This window comes from Lygodium microphyllum, chromosome 4 (genome assembly GCF_053477565.2).
Source record: "Lygodium microphyllum isolate KBCC chromosome 4, Lygodium_microphyllum_v1.1.10, whole genome shotgun sequence".
NCBI classification, from domain to species: Eukaryota; Viridiplantae; Streptophyta; class Polypodiopsida; order Schizaeales; family Lygodiaceae; genus Lygodium; species Lygodium microphyllum.
In genome coordinates, this window is record NC_141138.1 from 115,425,144 (window position 1) to 115,442,599 (window position 17,456).

The 17,456-nt window shown below is 41.5% G+C and overlaps 1 protein-coding gene across 2 annotated transcripts; it reads left to right on the forward strand.

The window, feature by feature from the left end:
* The first annotated feature begins 5,096 nt into the window (after nucleotides 1-5,096).
* On the forward strand, nucleotides 5,097-8,429 carry LOC148037499 (uncharacterized). Of its 2 annotated transcripts, XR_015690656.1 has the most exons (3): nucleotides 5,097-7,026; nucleotides 7,478-7,596; nucleotides 7,845-7,981. XR_015690656.1 is itself a non-coding variant. In XM_087676451.1 (2 exons), the coding sequence occupies exons 1-2, from the start codon at nucleotides 5,447-5,449 to the stop codon at nucleotides 8,044-8,046; spliced, it is 1,782 nt and encodes a 593-aa protein (XP_087532577.1). In that variant the 5' UTR covers nucleotides 5,102-5,446; the 3' UTR covers nucleotides 8,047-8,429. The 2 variants fall into 2 exon arrangements, 1 of the variants encoding a protein (XP_087532577.1); XM_087676451.1 differs by lacking the exon at nucleotides 7,478-7,596 and having other exon boundaries at nucleotides 5,102-7,026; nucleotides 7,845-8,429.
* The last annotated feature ends 9,027 nt before the right edge of the window (nucleotides 8,430-17,456 follow it).

A 17,456-nucleotide genomic window follows, 5' to 3' on the forward strand; every position in this document is an offset into this window, starting at 1 on the left:
CAAAGTGTACTAAGAGGTATCAGTAAAGAAGATTCACAAAGTAAGTAAGCCTTAAAAGTGAATAGGCATGTACAAGGTGCGAGGAAAAAAGCCTCCTAAAGAGGAAAAAAAACACCCCAATTTTCTTACGTGTGTTCACACACATCATTATCAAAATATGGTAACAAGTCCCCCTTGGGAGTGATTTAGTGAACAAGAGCTAGCACTCATATACAAGGAAGTGCCATGCCCAATGTATTAGATCAACCCCCAAAGGGAAGTCCAAAGCTTTGCAAACGCCTTCGAACTTCTCATGAGCTAAAGCCATTGAGAAAAGATCTACAAGGTTGTCCTATGTTGGCAAATAGGCCAAGTTGATCTCTCTTGTAGAGTCTATCTCCTTGACATAATTATAGTGCACCTCAATATGCTTAGTAGGTGTATGGAACATTGGATTTTGTATAGTTGCCAATGCACTTTGATTGTCATGAAGATGGTAGATGATTGTCCAACACCAAAATCAACCAAGAGGTGTTTGAGCCAAACATGCTCAACTATAGTTGTAAAATTTGTCCTATACTCAACTTTACAACTAGAAGCAACCACATTGAGCTGCTTCTTACTCAAGAACAACATGCATGAGTTGCTAACCATGAAGTAGAAACCACTTGTAGGTACATGAGTTTTGTAATAACCATCCCAATTAAAATCCAAAAAAGCATGTAAATCTGGTGGTAACGATCCTCCCTTGGGATAAAATAGCCCGAGGTGCCAAGTGCCACTCAAGTAGTGAAAGATATGCTTCACTGCCAATGCTTAGTACATGGGGTATGCAAAAACTTGCTCATCAATGAGATTGCAAATTGAGTCTCGGGCCTTGTAATGCATGTATAAATCAAGCATCCAATAGTCCGTTGATAGAGAAAGACATCAAAGCAATCTTTGGCATCATGAAAGCTCAACTTCAAACTTATCTCTAAATGAGTAGCAATAAGCTTGTAGTCTTGAAAACCAAATCTCTACGAATTGTTGGATTTAGGGTTGCAATAATGCAAGTATACAGCACGAAGTATGCTCTAAAAGTGAATAAATACATATATAAGGCCGAGGGGGAAAGACCTCCTAAAGAGAGAAAAAAGTGCCTCAGTGATCCTAAGTGTGTTCACACACATCACTACCAAAATATGGTAACACATATGGTAAAATGGAGAGAATAAATTAAACCCTAGAGGACATGATAAGAGCTCATGTTCATAGAGGAAATGTTGACTTTTAATCATCAAGTTCACTTACAATAGTCTTAAAGGCATGTAACACCAAGATATACTCCATTCATCTTCATGAATGGCTATCAATTTAGAGTTTTTTCGCTATTACTTTGTAGAATGAGTGGACTAACTAGGTAAAAGAAAATTTTTAGGTGGCTTTTGTTAGAGAAAATACTGGAAAACCCTAAGATATGTTAAGATAGTACAAATTCTAGATGAGGAAAACAAGAGTTTTAAGAGGATAAGAAAGTACTGGATATGAGAATACTACAAAATCTAAAAAGGGAACTTCAATTTCAAGAGGGCAAGAAAGTACAATTAAGAGTTTGCAAGCATTCCGAGTCTTCAAAGTCTAGAAATAACTCTAAGTTTCCCTAAGCATTATGCTTCATTCAAAACACTTAAAGAGGTTGGATTAATGTCTTTAGCTTTAGGCCTTCTAAAATGGACGTTTTTTATGGGAGTATGCTTAAGCCATAATTCCTACATGGATCTCCCATTAGCTTCTATTTATTTGCAAAGAATTGGAAGCAAAATTGTTCTCCTTGGGGAATGAGAAAACCCTTGATAGCACCTTGCTCCATCTCCTTGCCTCAATAGTCTATGCTTTTATTCTCTATCCTCTTGGAATAGATAGTGAGTAAAAAAAGACTAAATGGTTGTTTCTTGGATAGGGTGAAGCCTTGGATCAGTTCCTATAGGTAGGCTTCAACCATATTCCCATATTTGGGTTGCCCCATGGGCATTGTAATGAAAAGCAAAGATTCAAGTGGATGGTACACAAAGTGGTCGAAAGGTATGCCCTTAAAAGGCATTTAGCTTCATTTGAAGACTCAAGGTCTTGAAAATAGTAATTTCTTCAACCTTGCTATTTATCAAAGTCATTTTTATATTCAACAAGACATATTGAGGGAGAGTTGAGAAACTCTTCAGGCTTTACAAATGGACCAATGATAATAAGAATTCTTGGTAGCCGATTTCCATGAAAGGTTGTCACAACTAACAAGTCTGAAAGAGGTGTAGAAAAATAAGGAGATGATTGATAGGCTCATTTTTATCTTGGTTAAAAGGTTTGGGAGCTGCCAACCTTGGGCACAACTAGTACAAAATTGGATTGGCTCAAAGGCACTAATCAAGAAATATGAGAGGGACCTTGGTTGGGATGATGTGCTACTAATGAAGGGATGCAAAGTCTTTATCACTCAATATAAATTAGCCTAGGCTATTGTCTTAATCTAGAAGAACTACAAGCAAGCTAGCTACATTGGACCTTTTGATCAGAAGGAGACTCCTCTCTTCTAATTGGTAAAAAAAAGCTTATGGTGCTTTAGGGGAGCCTATGAACTATTTGTTAGTCTTGCATTGCAAAAGCTTGATTTGTGTAAATCCCTTGCTAATAAAGGCATCCCTAGGTGGATTGATAATTTTAATGTGTGAAGTGAGAATGAAAAGATGCAAGCAACATCAAAAGAAGCAACTCACTAATAAGAAGTATTTGATGGCCTTATGGAACTTGAGGAAAGCATAAAGACAGAGACACCCCAATTTTGTTGCCATTAGCAATCAATATATGAATAAATTTCGCAAGGAAAGCACAAGAACATGCTTATGAAGGTGCCATAGGAGAATAGATTTCAAGGAGCATGACAGTAAGATTTCAACTATGTGAGACAAAGATGAAAGAGCAAGTACCATCTAGTCAAAGCTCTCTACTTGGAAGAGAATTCTTAGGAAAGTGTGGACTAATAGAACCTCCTCAACTTGTCTCAAATTTATATTTTTGAGAATGGTTTCAAAGAATTTGCCAACAAGAGATAGATTGGCAAAAAGTCATATAATCTCTTTGCAATGTCAAGGAGGAAAAAGAAATTGAGCACCTACTTTGTGAGTGCCAAAAGATTAGGGATCTTTAGAATAAGATAAGGAGGTGGATTAGAATTGTAGGGTTCAATGACCAATTAAGTTTATGGTTGATACTCTTTGGTAAAAAGTCAATATAAAGGAAGAGACTATGAAGGCATGGAATGCTATTAGAGTAGTCGTCTTCAAATATATATGGTCATTTAGGAACTCTAGGTTCAAGAACATTCCAACATTGCTTGTGCTAAATGAGACCTTTGCCAAATGTATGTTAGGTGCTTAGTGCTTCCATAGGGGCCAATAGAGTGGGCCAAGTTTATAAAGTCTTTTTATAGCCTTAGCTAATGTTGGAATGTAAATCTCCTATAAGATTGTATTTTATGATGAAGTATACCAACTTACCTTGCAAACATTATGCATGTATTTAGAAAAAGATTTAAGCAAGAACTGGGTCATGGTGCAATTTAGTTAAACCTTGCAAACCTTGATGCTCTATTTGTGGCTCTTCATTACCACATGAAACACAACATGTATTGGCTCATTAGAGAGATAAGATCTAGGCATTCTTCGTAATTTGTTTTTTTAAAATGAGAATAAAATATCATATTGCTATTACCAACTAGTTCAATTTTGAGCCTATACTCTTGTAATATGGCAACTCTATTCTTATTTCCATATCCCTCGAATGAGTACTACTCTAATGATATTCCAAACCTTAAGAAGCTCAATGGAAATTCAAGAAAGTGTCTCCTTAGTGTTTTCAAAAAATAAAAAAAAGAAACTATGACATTGTACCTCACCTCAAGTTGTTTATTGCTAGTATAAACATTCATTGGATTTAGTTATATGGTGTACACTAGTGACATGTGACTAATCAAGTAAATAATGGACTCCTAATTGGACATTCATTTATAATATGATACAAGTGAGCTCTTGTAGACCTAACATGTTTGGGATGCACATGCATTGATAATATGATATAAGTTAACTAGGATCTCTCAAAGTTTCTAGTATGATACAAGTGAGCTCTTGTAGACCTAACATGTTTGGGATGCACATGCATTGATTGATAATATGATATAAGTTAAGTAAAATCTCTTGGAGTTTCTAGTATCAAGCTTTAAGGTAATAATTATGCGGACTATTTCAATATGAGCCCACATTTGAGCAAATCAAAACTCAACCTAGATTCTACACAAGTTGCTAGGCCTTGAGACATCTAAGCACTTCTAATCTATTGATAACAAAAGTAGGAATTAAAAAGGTGCGATGATTAGGTTAGGTTGAGATCTCAACTTGATTTTTTAGGAGGTCAATCACCACCTTGCTTATTATTATAAGCATCGAGAGTGCGATGATCTATGCCAACACTTTCCTTCCATTAGCATGGAAATGCACTCTTGTGTACTCATAGGCTGGTCATAGCTGATAGCAAGGCCCATGATGGACCTAGGAAGGGCAACGTAAAAGGTGCAAAGCCTATTGGAGAGAATATCTCAAAGAGAGTAGAAAGATATTTTTGTGCAATGCTGGCTCTTATCTTGGTGCCAAGGAGGATAGGTTTTGGGTGATGGGGGGAGGGGTAGGCGGAGAAAAAGCGTAAAGCGCAGGGGCGCCAACGTGGAAAGCGAAGGGCACGTCAGCAGCGTAAAAAGGTCAAAAGGGCGCGTGGGCTCCGTCACGGGAAAGGACTCATAAAAGCTCTTTTTAGAGAAACTATGCACAATCACGTGAAAACTGCTTGGGACGCTGGCGGGTTAGCGCCCACACGCGTGGCGGGTGGATAGGTAAAGCGATCTGCCAAGTGGCGGCTGAAGGCGCCCTGCTGACTGGGGTTAAAGCAGCCTAGGTTAAAGCCGTTGATCTGGGGCCTAGACGTGTTGAGATTGGACGGTTGAGATCGGGCTCTCGTGGGACGTTGAAAGATTTGTTTTTAACCCTTGATCTCCGCAAATTTTTTCAACGGGATATTTATTTTCTCGGGCTTCCTTTTCTCTTTCTTGATCGCTCTCTCACAAATACATTATTGCTATGAAAATTCATCCGGTTTCTCTTCTCGAGCCTCCACTGTCGTTCTTTGCAACAGCCATCTCTCGTCATCAGCGCGCGAGAGAGAGAGAGAGAGAGAGAGAGAGAGAGAGAGAGAGAGAGAGAGAGCGCCGGAAGATTCTTGGTCGGCATTGCTGTTTTTTATTTCCCCCTCCACTCACCTCACAGTGTGCCATTCGTCCAAGGCTGCCTTCTAGCTGTTAGCCTGCAGGTAGAGTGGCGCGTTTCTGCTGATTGATCGATCCATTCTGCAGCAAGACGTCGTTTGATCGGCATTTTCCACCCGGAGAATGGGCCTGGGGTTTGTGCTGTCTCCACTAAGGTCGCCATTATCCCCCTCTTTCAGCCAGGCAGAGTCCCTCCTTTACTCTCCTGCCAATCGGTTCACGGACGGGAGGGGGAGCTTTCCATCTAGGGCTGCAGCACTGAAGAACGTCCTTTGTTCCGACAATCGCATGAAGAAACACAGCTTTTGTTTCGATTTGAGGAGCCAGATTATGGCTAGCAATGTTTTTAAAGCGAATTCTGCAAGCAGTCTCAATGACGGGAGCTCCGAAGGGGCCTCTAACGGCTGCCTGGATTGTGCTTCCCCCGAGGGGTTTGAGATAAACAGTTATACTGACAAAACCTGCACTGACAGTGAGAGAGATACACTCGTCTCAGATGTAAGAAACTGGGATGATGGAAGCACCCTGTCAAGCACCATACTGCATCATGAAGTTTTTGCAGATAAGAAAGGATTATCAGAAAGCAAAGCTACTCAGACTCACCAAGGGAGACAGGCTTCAGCAGCAATAGGAGAGCCTCCATGCATTGTGGCTGGACCAGTTGCGGCTGGGGTGGGAATACCTATGTCGTTGAAGATGCTGCAAAGAAAACAGGGCCAAATGCGATCAATGGCCTTGGGCCTGGCTGACGTAGGGAATTCCATGTGCAAAGCCTTCTCATCCATGGTCTTCATGATGAAGACACTTCAAAGTCATACCCTCCACATCCGCCGTCAATTTTTTGATCAAGAAATTGAAGGATTGCTCAACCAAGTGCAAAGAGAAATGCATTCCTCACTCCTTTGGCTCTTTCAGCAGGTTTTCTCATGCACCCCCGAGCTCATGGTACTTGTGATGGTCCTGTTTGCTGATTTTACTGTCTATTCCATGGGAAGCAATCTTCCCCTCTCAGCGATTCAGACACCAAGCCCTCCTATAGCTATTATATCAGCTCTCTCAGAGTTTACAGGGAACTTAGAGCCTGTGAAAGAAACTGGTATTGGTTCTCATGCATATCTTGAGGAGTCTGCAATTGTTTCCCCCCCTTTAAAAGAGAACGGTGATGCACCTGCTGTTGGTGGTGGATGGGTGGGAAATGGAGGTGGCAAGAGCTTTACATCAGTTGTTGGGGGAGCAGATGGTGATCCTGATTCTTGGGAAGTGAGGCCAACCAGAGCCATGTATTCAGTGGAGGATGTATTGCCTTCTGAGTTCTCATCTATAGCAGCATCAGTCGCTTTTGAAGAATTTGGTTCTAATCAAGCAGAACCGTTATCAGTTAGTGATTTTCTTCCCACAGGGGAAACAGAATCTTTATCATCAACAGGCTCACATGACTTTGAGGAACCTGGATCAAGCCAGTGGAAGCATTCGCTTGATGCTTTCTCAAGGGAGTGGGGGTCAGCGACTGATCCTCTACTTGAAAAAGAGACTTTGCAGTGTCTAGTAGCTCCAGTACAAGTTCATGTGGAAGATGACAGTTATGCTTGCTACGATCGGACGGATTTGGCTTATCAGGTGGCCATCAGTACTGACTCCATGAACCCATTGCTACTCTCAAACTATGCACAATTTCTTTTCCTTGTCCGCAAAGACCATGACAGGTAATACCCTTGTGATTTCTTACTCTTTTACGGAATCATTGCAATTAGACACTTAATCTCATGCTGATTTTTCTGAGAGCAACAAGGCAGGGATGTTGATAAGAGTCATCCCATGTAGTCAAAAGCTATGTTTCAGGAAAGATTTTTAAAGAGGGAATATGCTTTTGTGAGGTGACTTTCATGATGGCTTCATGTGCTCATCCTTGTGCCAGTAAAGCAACTATCTATTGATAGAACTATTTATGATAGTTTCACAATTAAATTGTCATAGTATTGTTGTGTTAACTTGTTTGACAGCTGAATTGTGGTTGCTTGAAGTGTTTGTGTGGGAGGCAACTTTTGATTCCTAATCACAGTTTGGCTTCAGTAGAGATGTTTTAGCTCTTGCTATGTTATGTGACCAAGAACCACTTGCCATTTACTTTTCTCATTTTATGTTACTTATATGAAGCACAAATATGGCAAGGATGAGGGGCAAATCGGGTTTTGAGTGAATCGATCATGATTCTACAGCATATGTAGCTTGACCGTTAAGTTCTAATGATGCTAGAGCTCTACTCCTTACCAAAGGTTCCTGATTCTAGCTTCTCTTTTGAATGCTTGGTTTGTCAATCAGTGAGTTCTTAACAATCCTCTTTCAATATGGTGAAATATAATGATGGAAATGTTTAGTATTTTCTAAGACCTCTTTGGGAAACATGGCATGAAAAATTAAGCACTTAAGGCTGTAGGGCCACTAGTTTTATGCATAAGGTTCTCAAAGGGCAGTATTTAATCAACAGACTTATGTTCTTATCATCACTTTTTTTGTGTAGCAGAGCTGAAGAATTGTTCCGGCGAGCTGTTATGTCTGATCCTTCTGATGGCAATGTCATCTGTCACTTTGCAAGTTTTCTGTGGATAGCTCGGCGCAATCTTGTTGCAGCTGAAAGGGCTTACAGAGAAGCAATAAATCTAGATCCTAGCAATTCTCATAATGCTGCAAACTATGCTCACTTTCTTTGGCATTCGGGGCTATAGCAACAAATGGCTGCAGTGAAAATGTTCCAAGTTTAATACTTGGCTGCTGTGAGGAGCCGGCATAATAAAAGCGCATTCTACCGTGTCAAAACAGGTCTGGCTGTGTCAAGTTTTGTGGGAGCAAAGGACCAGCTCAGTGCAATTTCCTCAAAAGCTTTGGATAAAGAGGCTTTGAGGATCATAGACTTCCATTTACTTTCAACTGTAAAGCCTCTCTTTGTGAGATGTAAATAGCTGAGATGTAAGTAGGGGTGGGTGCATTCAAGGTCTTCATTACAACATGGAATGTAAGGCCTGATGATAATGGCCCCTGGATGCATTGTATACTCAGTCTGCATCAGTTTCCAAATGTCAAATAGGACTGTGGTCTTCTTTTCTGGTAATCTGCTGAGTCCAACAAAATTTGTAACCCATTTTGTTTTGGTGGATGGCTGAGAAGAAAAATTTGAAAGGTAAAGAACGTGAGGATCTATTTTTCACCATGATGGCGAGCCAAGGTGACAAAAGGTTAAGGCCTTCCCTGTGGCCCGACAAAAGTAGTACATATACGTACCTATGTATCCATGGATGTATGTACATGCTTGCATGCATGAATAGAGTATCTGTACAAATGAACAATCCCACATTTCTGTTCAAAGGGAAATTTAGGAGTTAGCTTCTTGGCAGAGGAAGCACAACCCCATGTAGTAAGCGTAACAATAGCTTGTCACTGCCCTAAAGTGCCCCTGGAAGAAGTCCATCTGAAAGCCAGGTGGGAGGTAAGGGGAAGTGACAGAGAAAGGGAAGGCACAAAATAGCACACCTTGGACACTTATTGAACTGATGAAGGGAGGCATTTAATGTCCAAATTCATGTGAACTAAGGAGTGAATATTCAACCCTCCACATTGATGTGAATTGGATAGAGATTTTGATGATGTAGTGGAAGACGCTGATCATGATGTAGATGGGTGTTGGATGGTCAAGGCTTGAGTCGAAGCAATTTCGGGCCTATAGCAGTTCGGGACTTGTGGCACCCATTGAGGTATTCCAACAACGTCCTTAAGCTAGTGTTGCCTGCTGATGCTGAGAGCTTTATCAATTCAGCGACTTTAGAGCAGCTGATGGCTGGGCGAATGCTGCAAGCGGTAAATCCAATCTCATACAGCAGCGACGGTTTCATCCCTGTAATTGTTTGTGGCTATGTCACCCATTGAGGTTTTCCAAAAAAAATTCAAGGTCTTCGAGCTAGTATTGCTTGCTAATGCTCAGAGCTTTTTCAATGCAAAGAGCAGCTGATGGCTGGATGGGTGCTACAAGCAGTAAATAGTGAATCCAGTCTTAGAACTATTAACAGCAACGATGGCACCTGCACAGCGTCACAGGCCTCACTAAAAGCAGAGTCGTCTCTGAATTTTAGGGGGAGGTAGAAAGCTATCAGGGGAAAAAGACTGCAGGCACGTTTAAGGCCACTTCGTCTATCGTCCAGGTCTAAACGTGTTTGCTATACTCCTTGGTTTTAGGTAGGGTATCCTGTGAAACCTTGACATGGTAGCTATGGTGGGCAAAGCGAGGCCTGTGTACAACGCCAAGGCCACCCCAGCCGACAGGACCACACAATGCGTCGGGAAAGTGTGGCAATTGGTTGCAAAGAGGGTGTGCCAGCCCACAATTACTCTTGGCAACCAGGTAACAGCTAATCCGCCCGTGCCATGGCAACATTGTAACAAGGGTGCACTATTGCGTGCAAGAGCACCGCCCTAAGTTTTTCTTTATCCCATGAACAACTTCATCATAGGTTATGAATGACTTGGACATCTAATCTATTCTCACTATAATTCACCATCAATAGCCATATATACATAGTTTTGGAACAATATAAAAGTAGGTTTAAGATAGATATTGATGCTTCTCTAGTGTAAAGAAGTTCTAGGTATGACCACACTAATGCGTCTCTAAAACAGACCTCAAAATTCCGGCTTGGACTCAAACCTATATTCTTCCCAAGATCCTTTCATATGCAACTCTATATAAGAAGAGCTCTATACACCTGGATGCTTTCCAAAACCCTCTCATACGCAAATCTATATAAGAAGCGCTTTATACAACAAGAAAGAAAGCTTGAGCCCTAATGCCCTAGAATTCTTATAGCTGAAGAAAGAAAACACAAGATAACAAATAAATTGATATATCTCTATAGCACAAATATGAACCACAAAGGCATCCACATATGAAAACCATACTAGAAGGAACAATTATCAAACTAGTATTAAAGTGTTGCAAAAAAGCTAAACTCTTAAAATGAGCTAAACCATTCCCTTCTAATGTCCAAATATCAACCCTTGACCTAAAGGTAGTTGATCCAAGATGCTCACCTAGAGAGGCAAAATCCCCAATGAACATTAAAGCATGAACCTTGAACATCATTAAATGTTATATTCATCATGTTATATCCATAGATTGGATGTGCCACTTGGTTCAGGCTTAACCTTGGCAAATTATCACATTTTTAGATATACTACCTTCTAAGTGAAGGACTAATTGCCCTAGAACTAAAATGTTTCTTGCCTCCATACTCATTAGCATTGTTGGGCCAATGAATTTTTCTCAAAATCCATCATCTTAGGTAGAAACCACCTTCATTCTTGTGGCATCATTCATTACAACGAGGTGCAAGTGTCAGAGTGAAGCAATGCGGAAGCAAATGATCGTGACAAAGAGTGAACAGAGAGAGAGAGAGAGAAAGAGACAGTGAAACACAAAAAATCTATAGTGAAGAATGTTGTACAAGGATGCTGAATTATACACGGGTGCATAGACAATATCTGTGCATGGCTCCACCTCGAGGATCTCGATCTCCATTAGCCTCGAGAGCAATCTCCGCAGTTAGCAGGCTGAAATCTATCAAAGACAATCTGTCAAGACTGCTGGAAACTCAGCCTTTTTATAAGTTGAAAATAATACCCTTAAATAATCAGGTCGACTGCATTAAATGTAGTTGCTGCAATTGGACTGTCCGATTGCTGCCACATGGCATTGCTAATGTGGCCACAGGAAATGACTCTCAACACCCCCTCTCAGATGCCAGACAAGGTAGCAAACGCAGAGGGATCTGGAGTGTCAATGAAGTAAAGCCTGGGGAAGTGCCTTCATAAACAAATTTACAAGATTGTCTTCGGTCTTACAGTAATCCACATCAATGGTCTCATCTAGAAGCTTCTCCCTCATGAAGTCTTTATGTGCTTCATCCAGGCATGGAATACGGGATTTCGGGCAAAGGCAATGCAACTCTCATTGTCGCACTGCAAGATAGTAGGACGAGTCTGGGGGTAGCCAAGCTCCTCCAACAACCATTGAAGCCACACAGTCTCACATGTGGTAGAAGACACAGCTTGATACTTTGCCATAGTCGAAGATAGGGCTACCGTGGGCTACTTCTTGCTACTCCAAGAGATAGCACCAGCACCCAAGGTAAAACAATAACCCGTAGTAGATTGCCTTTGATCCACATCACTAGCCCAATCTGAATCATTCCAACCTACAAGAACAACATCAGAAGCACCTGTACCGACTAGATAGGAAATCCCGAGGTTGGAGGTCCCCCTCAGAAATCGAAGTTTTCTCTGAGTAGCCTGCCAATGCACCTGTTGATGTGCACTCATGAACCCAACCAAAAGACCTACAGCAAAACATAGATCAACCCGTGTGTTGAGGAGCCAAATCAATGATCCAATTAGCTGACGGTAGCGGGTAGCATACTCTAAAGGAGAATTTGCACATGAAGTGGCCTTCGAGTTTGGATCCATAGGAGTAGAAATGGACCGACAATCCTCCATCTCAAAATTCACCAAGAGCTCTTGTACATATCTCTGCTGAGAGATGAAAATCCCCCTTTGAGATTGATAAATCTCGTGGCCCAAAAAGAAATGGAGAAATCCTAAATCTATCATCTTGAACTTCTGATGTAGGACTGCCTTCATCTCTTCGACCTACTGGGCATGAACACCTATAACAATCAAGTCATCAACATACAAAACAAACAACACATGACCACCCTCAAAAGTGTGCACATAAAGTTGTGGATCCGCCCTAGAGTGTCGATATTCGAACTTGTCCTGGAGAAACGAATCAATCTTCTCGTTCCAAGCCAGCGGAGCCTGCTTTAGTCCATACAAGGCCACCTGCAACATGCAAACCTTCCCATCTGAGGAACTAAAGATAGAAGGCTGCTCTACATAGATCTCCTCCTTCAAATCACCATTCAAGAAGGCCGACTTCACATCCAGTTGAAAGACAGGCCACCGCCTATGACTAACCACAAACCAGATGCACCCCATTTCCCTTTAAGAGGATCATAGTGCTTCGCTCCCTAAAAATATATGCTATAAATTTTTACAAATGTGAGATGCAATCATCCTGGGTCTAAATTTGCATTAATGACCAACAACATGAGAAGCTTTGTCTTCAGCTTTGTCCCTCCATAAATGTCTTCATATGTCCATAACAAATTCTTCATTTCTCAAACTTGTTGAGGACCATTACTCCCCCCTCAAGCGAGAGAAATGCAACAACCAAGACATGAAGTTGACATTCATGTTAACTTGCAAAGTTTTGGAAGGAATTTGATAGGCAATTGCTATCCAAAATAGAACTTCAAAATCTTCATTTTGCTCTATATCAGGTCGCCATGCGAGCAATAGGGGCAAAAGTATCATGGAAATCAACACCTGGGTGTTGTGCAAAACCTTTAGCAACAATGGTGAGACTTGTGCTTGTCCAACGAGCCATCACTATGTACTTGGTCTTGAAGACCCATTTGACACTAATCACCTTCTTATGAGAGGGACGAGGCACAAGGGACCAAGTGCCATTTTGCGCAATAGCCTCCAACTGGACTTCCATTGCTTTCCACCAATGATTAGATTGTAAAGCCTCCTTCACTGATGTAGGCTCTCTATCCTACAAAACACGGGGCATCAAATAGTAGTTAGAGCAAACAAGCTCCATAGTATGTGCATGGTGCTGCCGTGACCTCCACGGTCCATCCTGTGGTTGCCACTCCTCACGGATCCCCTCGATCCTTGAATCTCGGAGCATGTCACGGGCCCAACGAGGAGGAGGCTGAATCTCACCTCGGTGTTCTCCATCTATTGAAGTTTCTGGAAGGTCCATCATCAACGGAGGACCAATCGGTGAATCCAGTGGCTAAGAAGTAGGCTTCTCATTCGAAGAAGAGTCCTCAAGAGACACAGGCTCGAGAGGAACAATCGTTGGGGCCCAGCTATAACCGGGATCGCCAAGTACAGGGTGATTCTCAGCCCCCTCCAGGGCTAGAACCTCCACAAATTGAACATCACGGCTCGTGTAGACATCCCGCTTAACAAGATCATACAATTGGTAGCCTTGAGAGACATAGGCTCGAGATGAACAATCAATGGGGCCCAGCTATCACTAGGATCTCCAAGTACAGGGTGATCCTCACCCCCCTCTAGGGTTGGAACCTCCAGGGACCAAACATCACGGCTCGTGTAGACATCTCACTTAACAGGATCATACAATCAGTAGCCTTGAGATTGTGAGCTATAGCCCATAAACACTTGTCTTCTAGAAGTCGCTTCAAATTTGTCACGCTATGTCTTCGGGAAGTGAACATTAGCATCACACCCAAAAACCGTGAAATAAGAAACATCGGGCTTTGATCCAAAGTACGCCTCAAAAGGAGTCATACTAACAACAATGAAAGTAGGGGAATGACTAAGGATGTGGACTGAAGTAGCCACAGTCTCAGCCCATAGACACTGAGGTGTCTAATGATGCTCCATCATGGTATGGACCATCTCGATCACACTCTACGATTCTTCCACTCCAAAATGCCATTCTTTTGAGGGGTGTTTGTATTGGCAAACTCTTGGTATATGCCATGATCTACTCAAAACCAAGCAAACTCATTAGAAACAAATTCTTTGCCCTTATCCGATTGTAAGGTCTTCAGCTTCCCCCCCATTCAGTTATCCTTAAAGAGCAACCACTCCTTGAAGTTGGAGAAAGCCTCTGACTTCAGCTTCAAGAAATAGGCCCATGTCATCTTGCTGTAATCATCTACAATGAGCATGAAATACAAACTCCCTTGAAGGGATTCCGTCCTCATCGGTCCACAAAGATCAGTGGTGGAAACAAGCTCCAAGGGTGCTGAAGACCACCTCGAAGCCTTGTTGGGAACAACATCACGAGACCGCTTCCCATGGATGCAAGATACACAAGGCTGCTGACTCATCACAATATTTGGCAAGCCTTGAACAAATTGGTCCTTAGATGCCTTCCGAAGGTATTCATAATAGAGGTGACCAAATTGTGCATGCCAAAGCTTGGGACTGAGTTTGGGAGGTAAGAAGAAGAGAAGTCAAGGCAAAAGAAGACCGCAGCTTATAGACTCCATTCTCCTCATAACACCTGAAGAAAGAACCTCTCTTGATCCTCAATCAAGCATTCGAAAAGAATCCACATCAAATTCGTCGACTAAGAGGCCAAGGGCACAAATCTTGTGCACCAAGAGAAGATGATACCCCAACACCGACACATAAAGTACCTCAAAATCATGGGCACCAACACGCCCATATGGAATAAGATGCATGTTGCCCCATCCCTGAATAGGAATAGACGAACTATCTTAATAAGAATCTGACCATGAGAAGGCTGCAAATGAGTAACACCTGCTGAAGAAGGAGTCATGTGCCTAGAGGCACCATTGTCAACAATCCACTCCTGAGTAAATGGGGCCATCAATGTAGCATCAGAAATCGGTAGGGTTGAATCCTCAACCACCTCCAAATGGAGGAAATCAGCTGATGAGGGAGCAGCCACCTCTCCAAAATCCTTTGAACATTTCTCATTTTTCTCCTTGTCAGGACAATCTTTCTTCTAGTAACCTGTTTTGCCACAAATGTGATACGTAAACTCCTTGTCTTTGTCCTTCTTAGATTTGCCTTCCTTCTTCTTCTTTTGGTCCTTCCCATTCTTTTGAGAGGATTGACCAACCAAAGCTTCAGATTTCAAAGCATTGGTACCTTTCAGTTGCTCCTCTTGGTCCAAGACCATAGGAACCAACTTTTCCCACGAAGAGTCTCAGACCACCCTGAAGTAATCAAGGTGGAATAAAAGCCACTGAAGTGAGGCGGTAAATGTGAAAGGAGAGTTATTGCCATGTCTTCAGAAGTGATCACCTTCCCTGCATTTTGAACCTACATCTGAAGCTGCCTTAGCTTGTTGATATGCTCTCGCATGGATGATGACTTGTTGACACTCATAGTTCTCATTTGCACTTTCAAAGAAACTCGCATCATAACGGTCATCTGATTATACATATGATCCAACTCTAGCCATATCTCCCTAGCCACCATCGGATGCTCTATATGAGGGATAACAAATGTAGTACATGAGAGAAATAAAAATGAGCAAATGCGTGCATTGAGTTTATCCCAATGTGCTTGAGCCTTTGCCAACTCTGTCTTCTCACTGGAAGAGAGTCTGGACTTGTCTAATGAAGAAGGATGATTGATAGCCTCTGTAACAAGCTCCACCAAATCATAGGACTTCAATATGGCAAGCATCATGACCCGCCAGATGTAGTGGCTCTCACCATCGAGGTTTTGATCTGAAGGAAGGGCCATTACCCTGCTAGGGCTTAGGTTCACTCATCCCATTCCTTCTTCACTCATCAGAGGCGATGAAAATGTTGAGAAATGTGCAATCACATCCACCATAACCTCTTTGTATGGAACAAACAAGGCAAAGACACATACTGCAAATAAAGCCTTAGACTAGGTCATTCATGCATGGTTTATTAAAACCATGGTTGGTGATTACCATGGTCCCTTTCCACTTTTTTCCACCTACCAATACCACCTACTGTAAGCCTATAAAAGGCACTCATCCCCACACTCATTCTATTAGTCATTATCATTCAGTTGCACCTGCATTATGCTTGGATAATATTAGTTGTTCTTCTTTATCAATGCTTCTGCCTCATTATGACTGTCTATTTGCTCATCAATGATCCTCCATAGCATGCATTCTCAATATTTTAAAAGAAAAAGTAAAATTTGCACTTGAAGGCCAAAAACGCAACCTTCTTTCTTCTCTAACAGCAAAAACAACAATAGCTTCAACGAATCTTCTCTTTTCTCACACGCCCATGCTCGCCTCAGCCTTGTTCTAATGTGCAGTCCACATTCTCACACTTGAACGCTGAAAACACAGTCTTGTGTCATGCTAAAAACTCCTCTTTAGATAGATCCACCCTAGGTCAGTACTTCAATGCTCTAATACCATGTCAGAGTGAAGCAATGCGGAAGCGAATGATTGTGACAAAGAGTGAACAAAGAGAGAGGGAAAGAGACAGTGAAACACATAACATCTACAGTGAAGAATGATATATAAGGATACAAAATTATACACGGGTGAGAAGTGACAATAACACAAAGATGAGAATGGATGATATTAGTAGGAATATTAACGTTTTGAAGTTTATATGATGAGGTGCAGGTCTAATAAAAACAAGTGATGGAGCTAGAGAGAGCATGTCTTGATTATTTGCTTGCCCAGAACCATGATCACTATTGTCACCATCATTATCTTCACAACAATTTTCGTTGTCATTCCTCCCATAGTCACTGATTGGATTAGAGCAACCATTGAAGCTTCAATAGAAGTTGAAGAAGAGGAAGGCGTAAAGAATTGGATGTACTCAATATGGGATAACTTAAACAACCTAGCATAAGATCACAGAAGTTGAAGAAGGGGAAGATATAAAGAATTAGATGTGCTCAATGTGGGATAACTTGAATAACCTTGCATAAAATTAGAGCATAGTAAATTTGGATGGTCTTAGTTATACATTACTAAGGGACGAATCAAAAGGTGCCATCAGATCTTAATTAAACAAGTTTTGGGATAGATTTAAATGGATTAAACAAAATGCAAATTACCTGCAAGCAACAACATGCACAATATAGATGCCATTGGTAGAATTGATTATGGTTAGAAAAAAGGACCAAGGTGTCTCGAAGATGAACAGGAGGCAAAGGAATGTGATGATGGCTTTAAGAGGGCTTCTAGCGAGGTGTTGGGAACTCCACAAAGCTACTCCCATATTGAAATCCATGCAATCAAAAATTGAGAGCAATTCACTCGACTCTTCCCATCAATCCTCACCCCTATAGTGATTTGGATGCAAATAGAGAAGCTTGACCTTGAAGGGAAGTAATTGCTTAGCTTGATGCATCTATGCTTGTCTTTGTCTTAGAAACATTGTTTCTTTGGTAGAATGACTTACATCTGATATGACTATATGCACACTCCACCATTGCATGCAATGATGCCCGACAAAGAAAAAGAGAGAAAAGCAAGTAATATTTTATTATTTTTTAAAAGACC

What these genes read in the sequence shown, in the direction of transcription:
- LOC148037499 (XM_087676451.1), top strand. Translation starts at nt 5,447, where the DNA reads ATGGGCCTGGGGTTTGTGCTGTCTCCACTAAGGTCGCCATTATCCCCC. An exon ending in GTCCGCAAAGACCATGACAG is followed by an intron (nt 7,027 to 7,844) that starts GTAATACCCTTG and finishes TTTGTGTAGCAG; the next exon opens with AGCTGAAGAATTGTTCCGGC.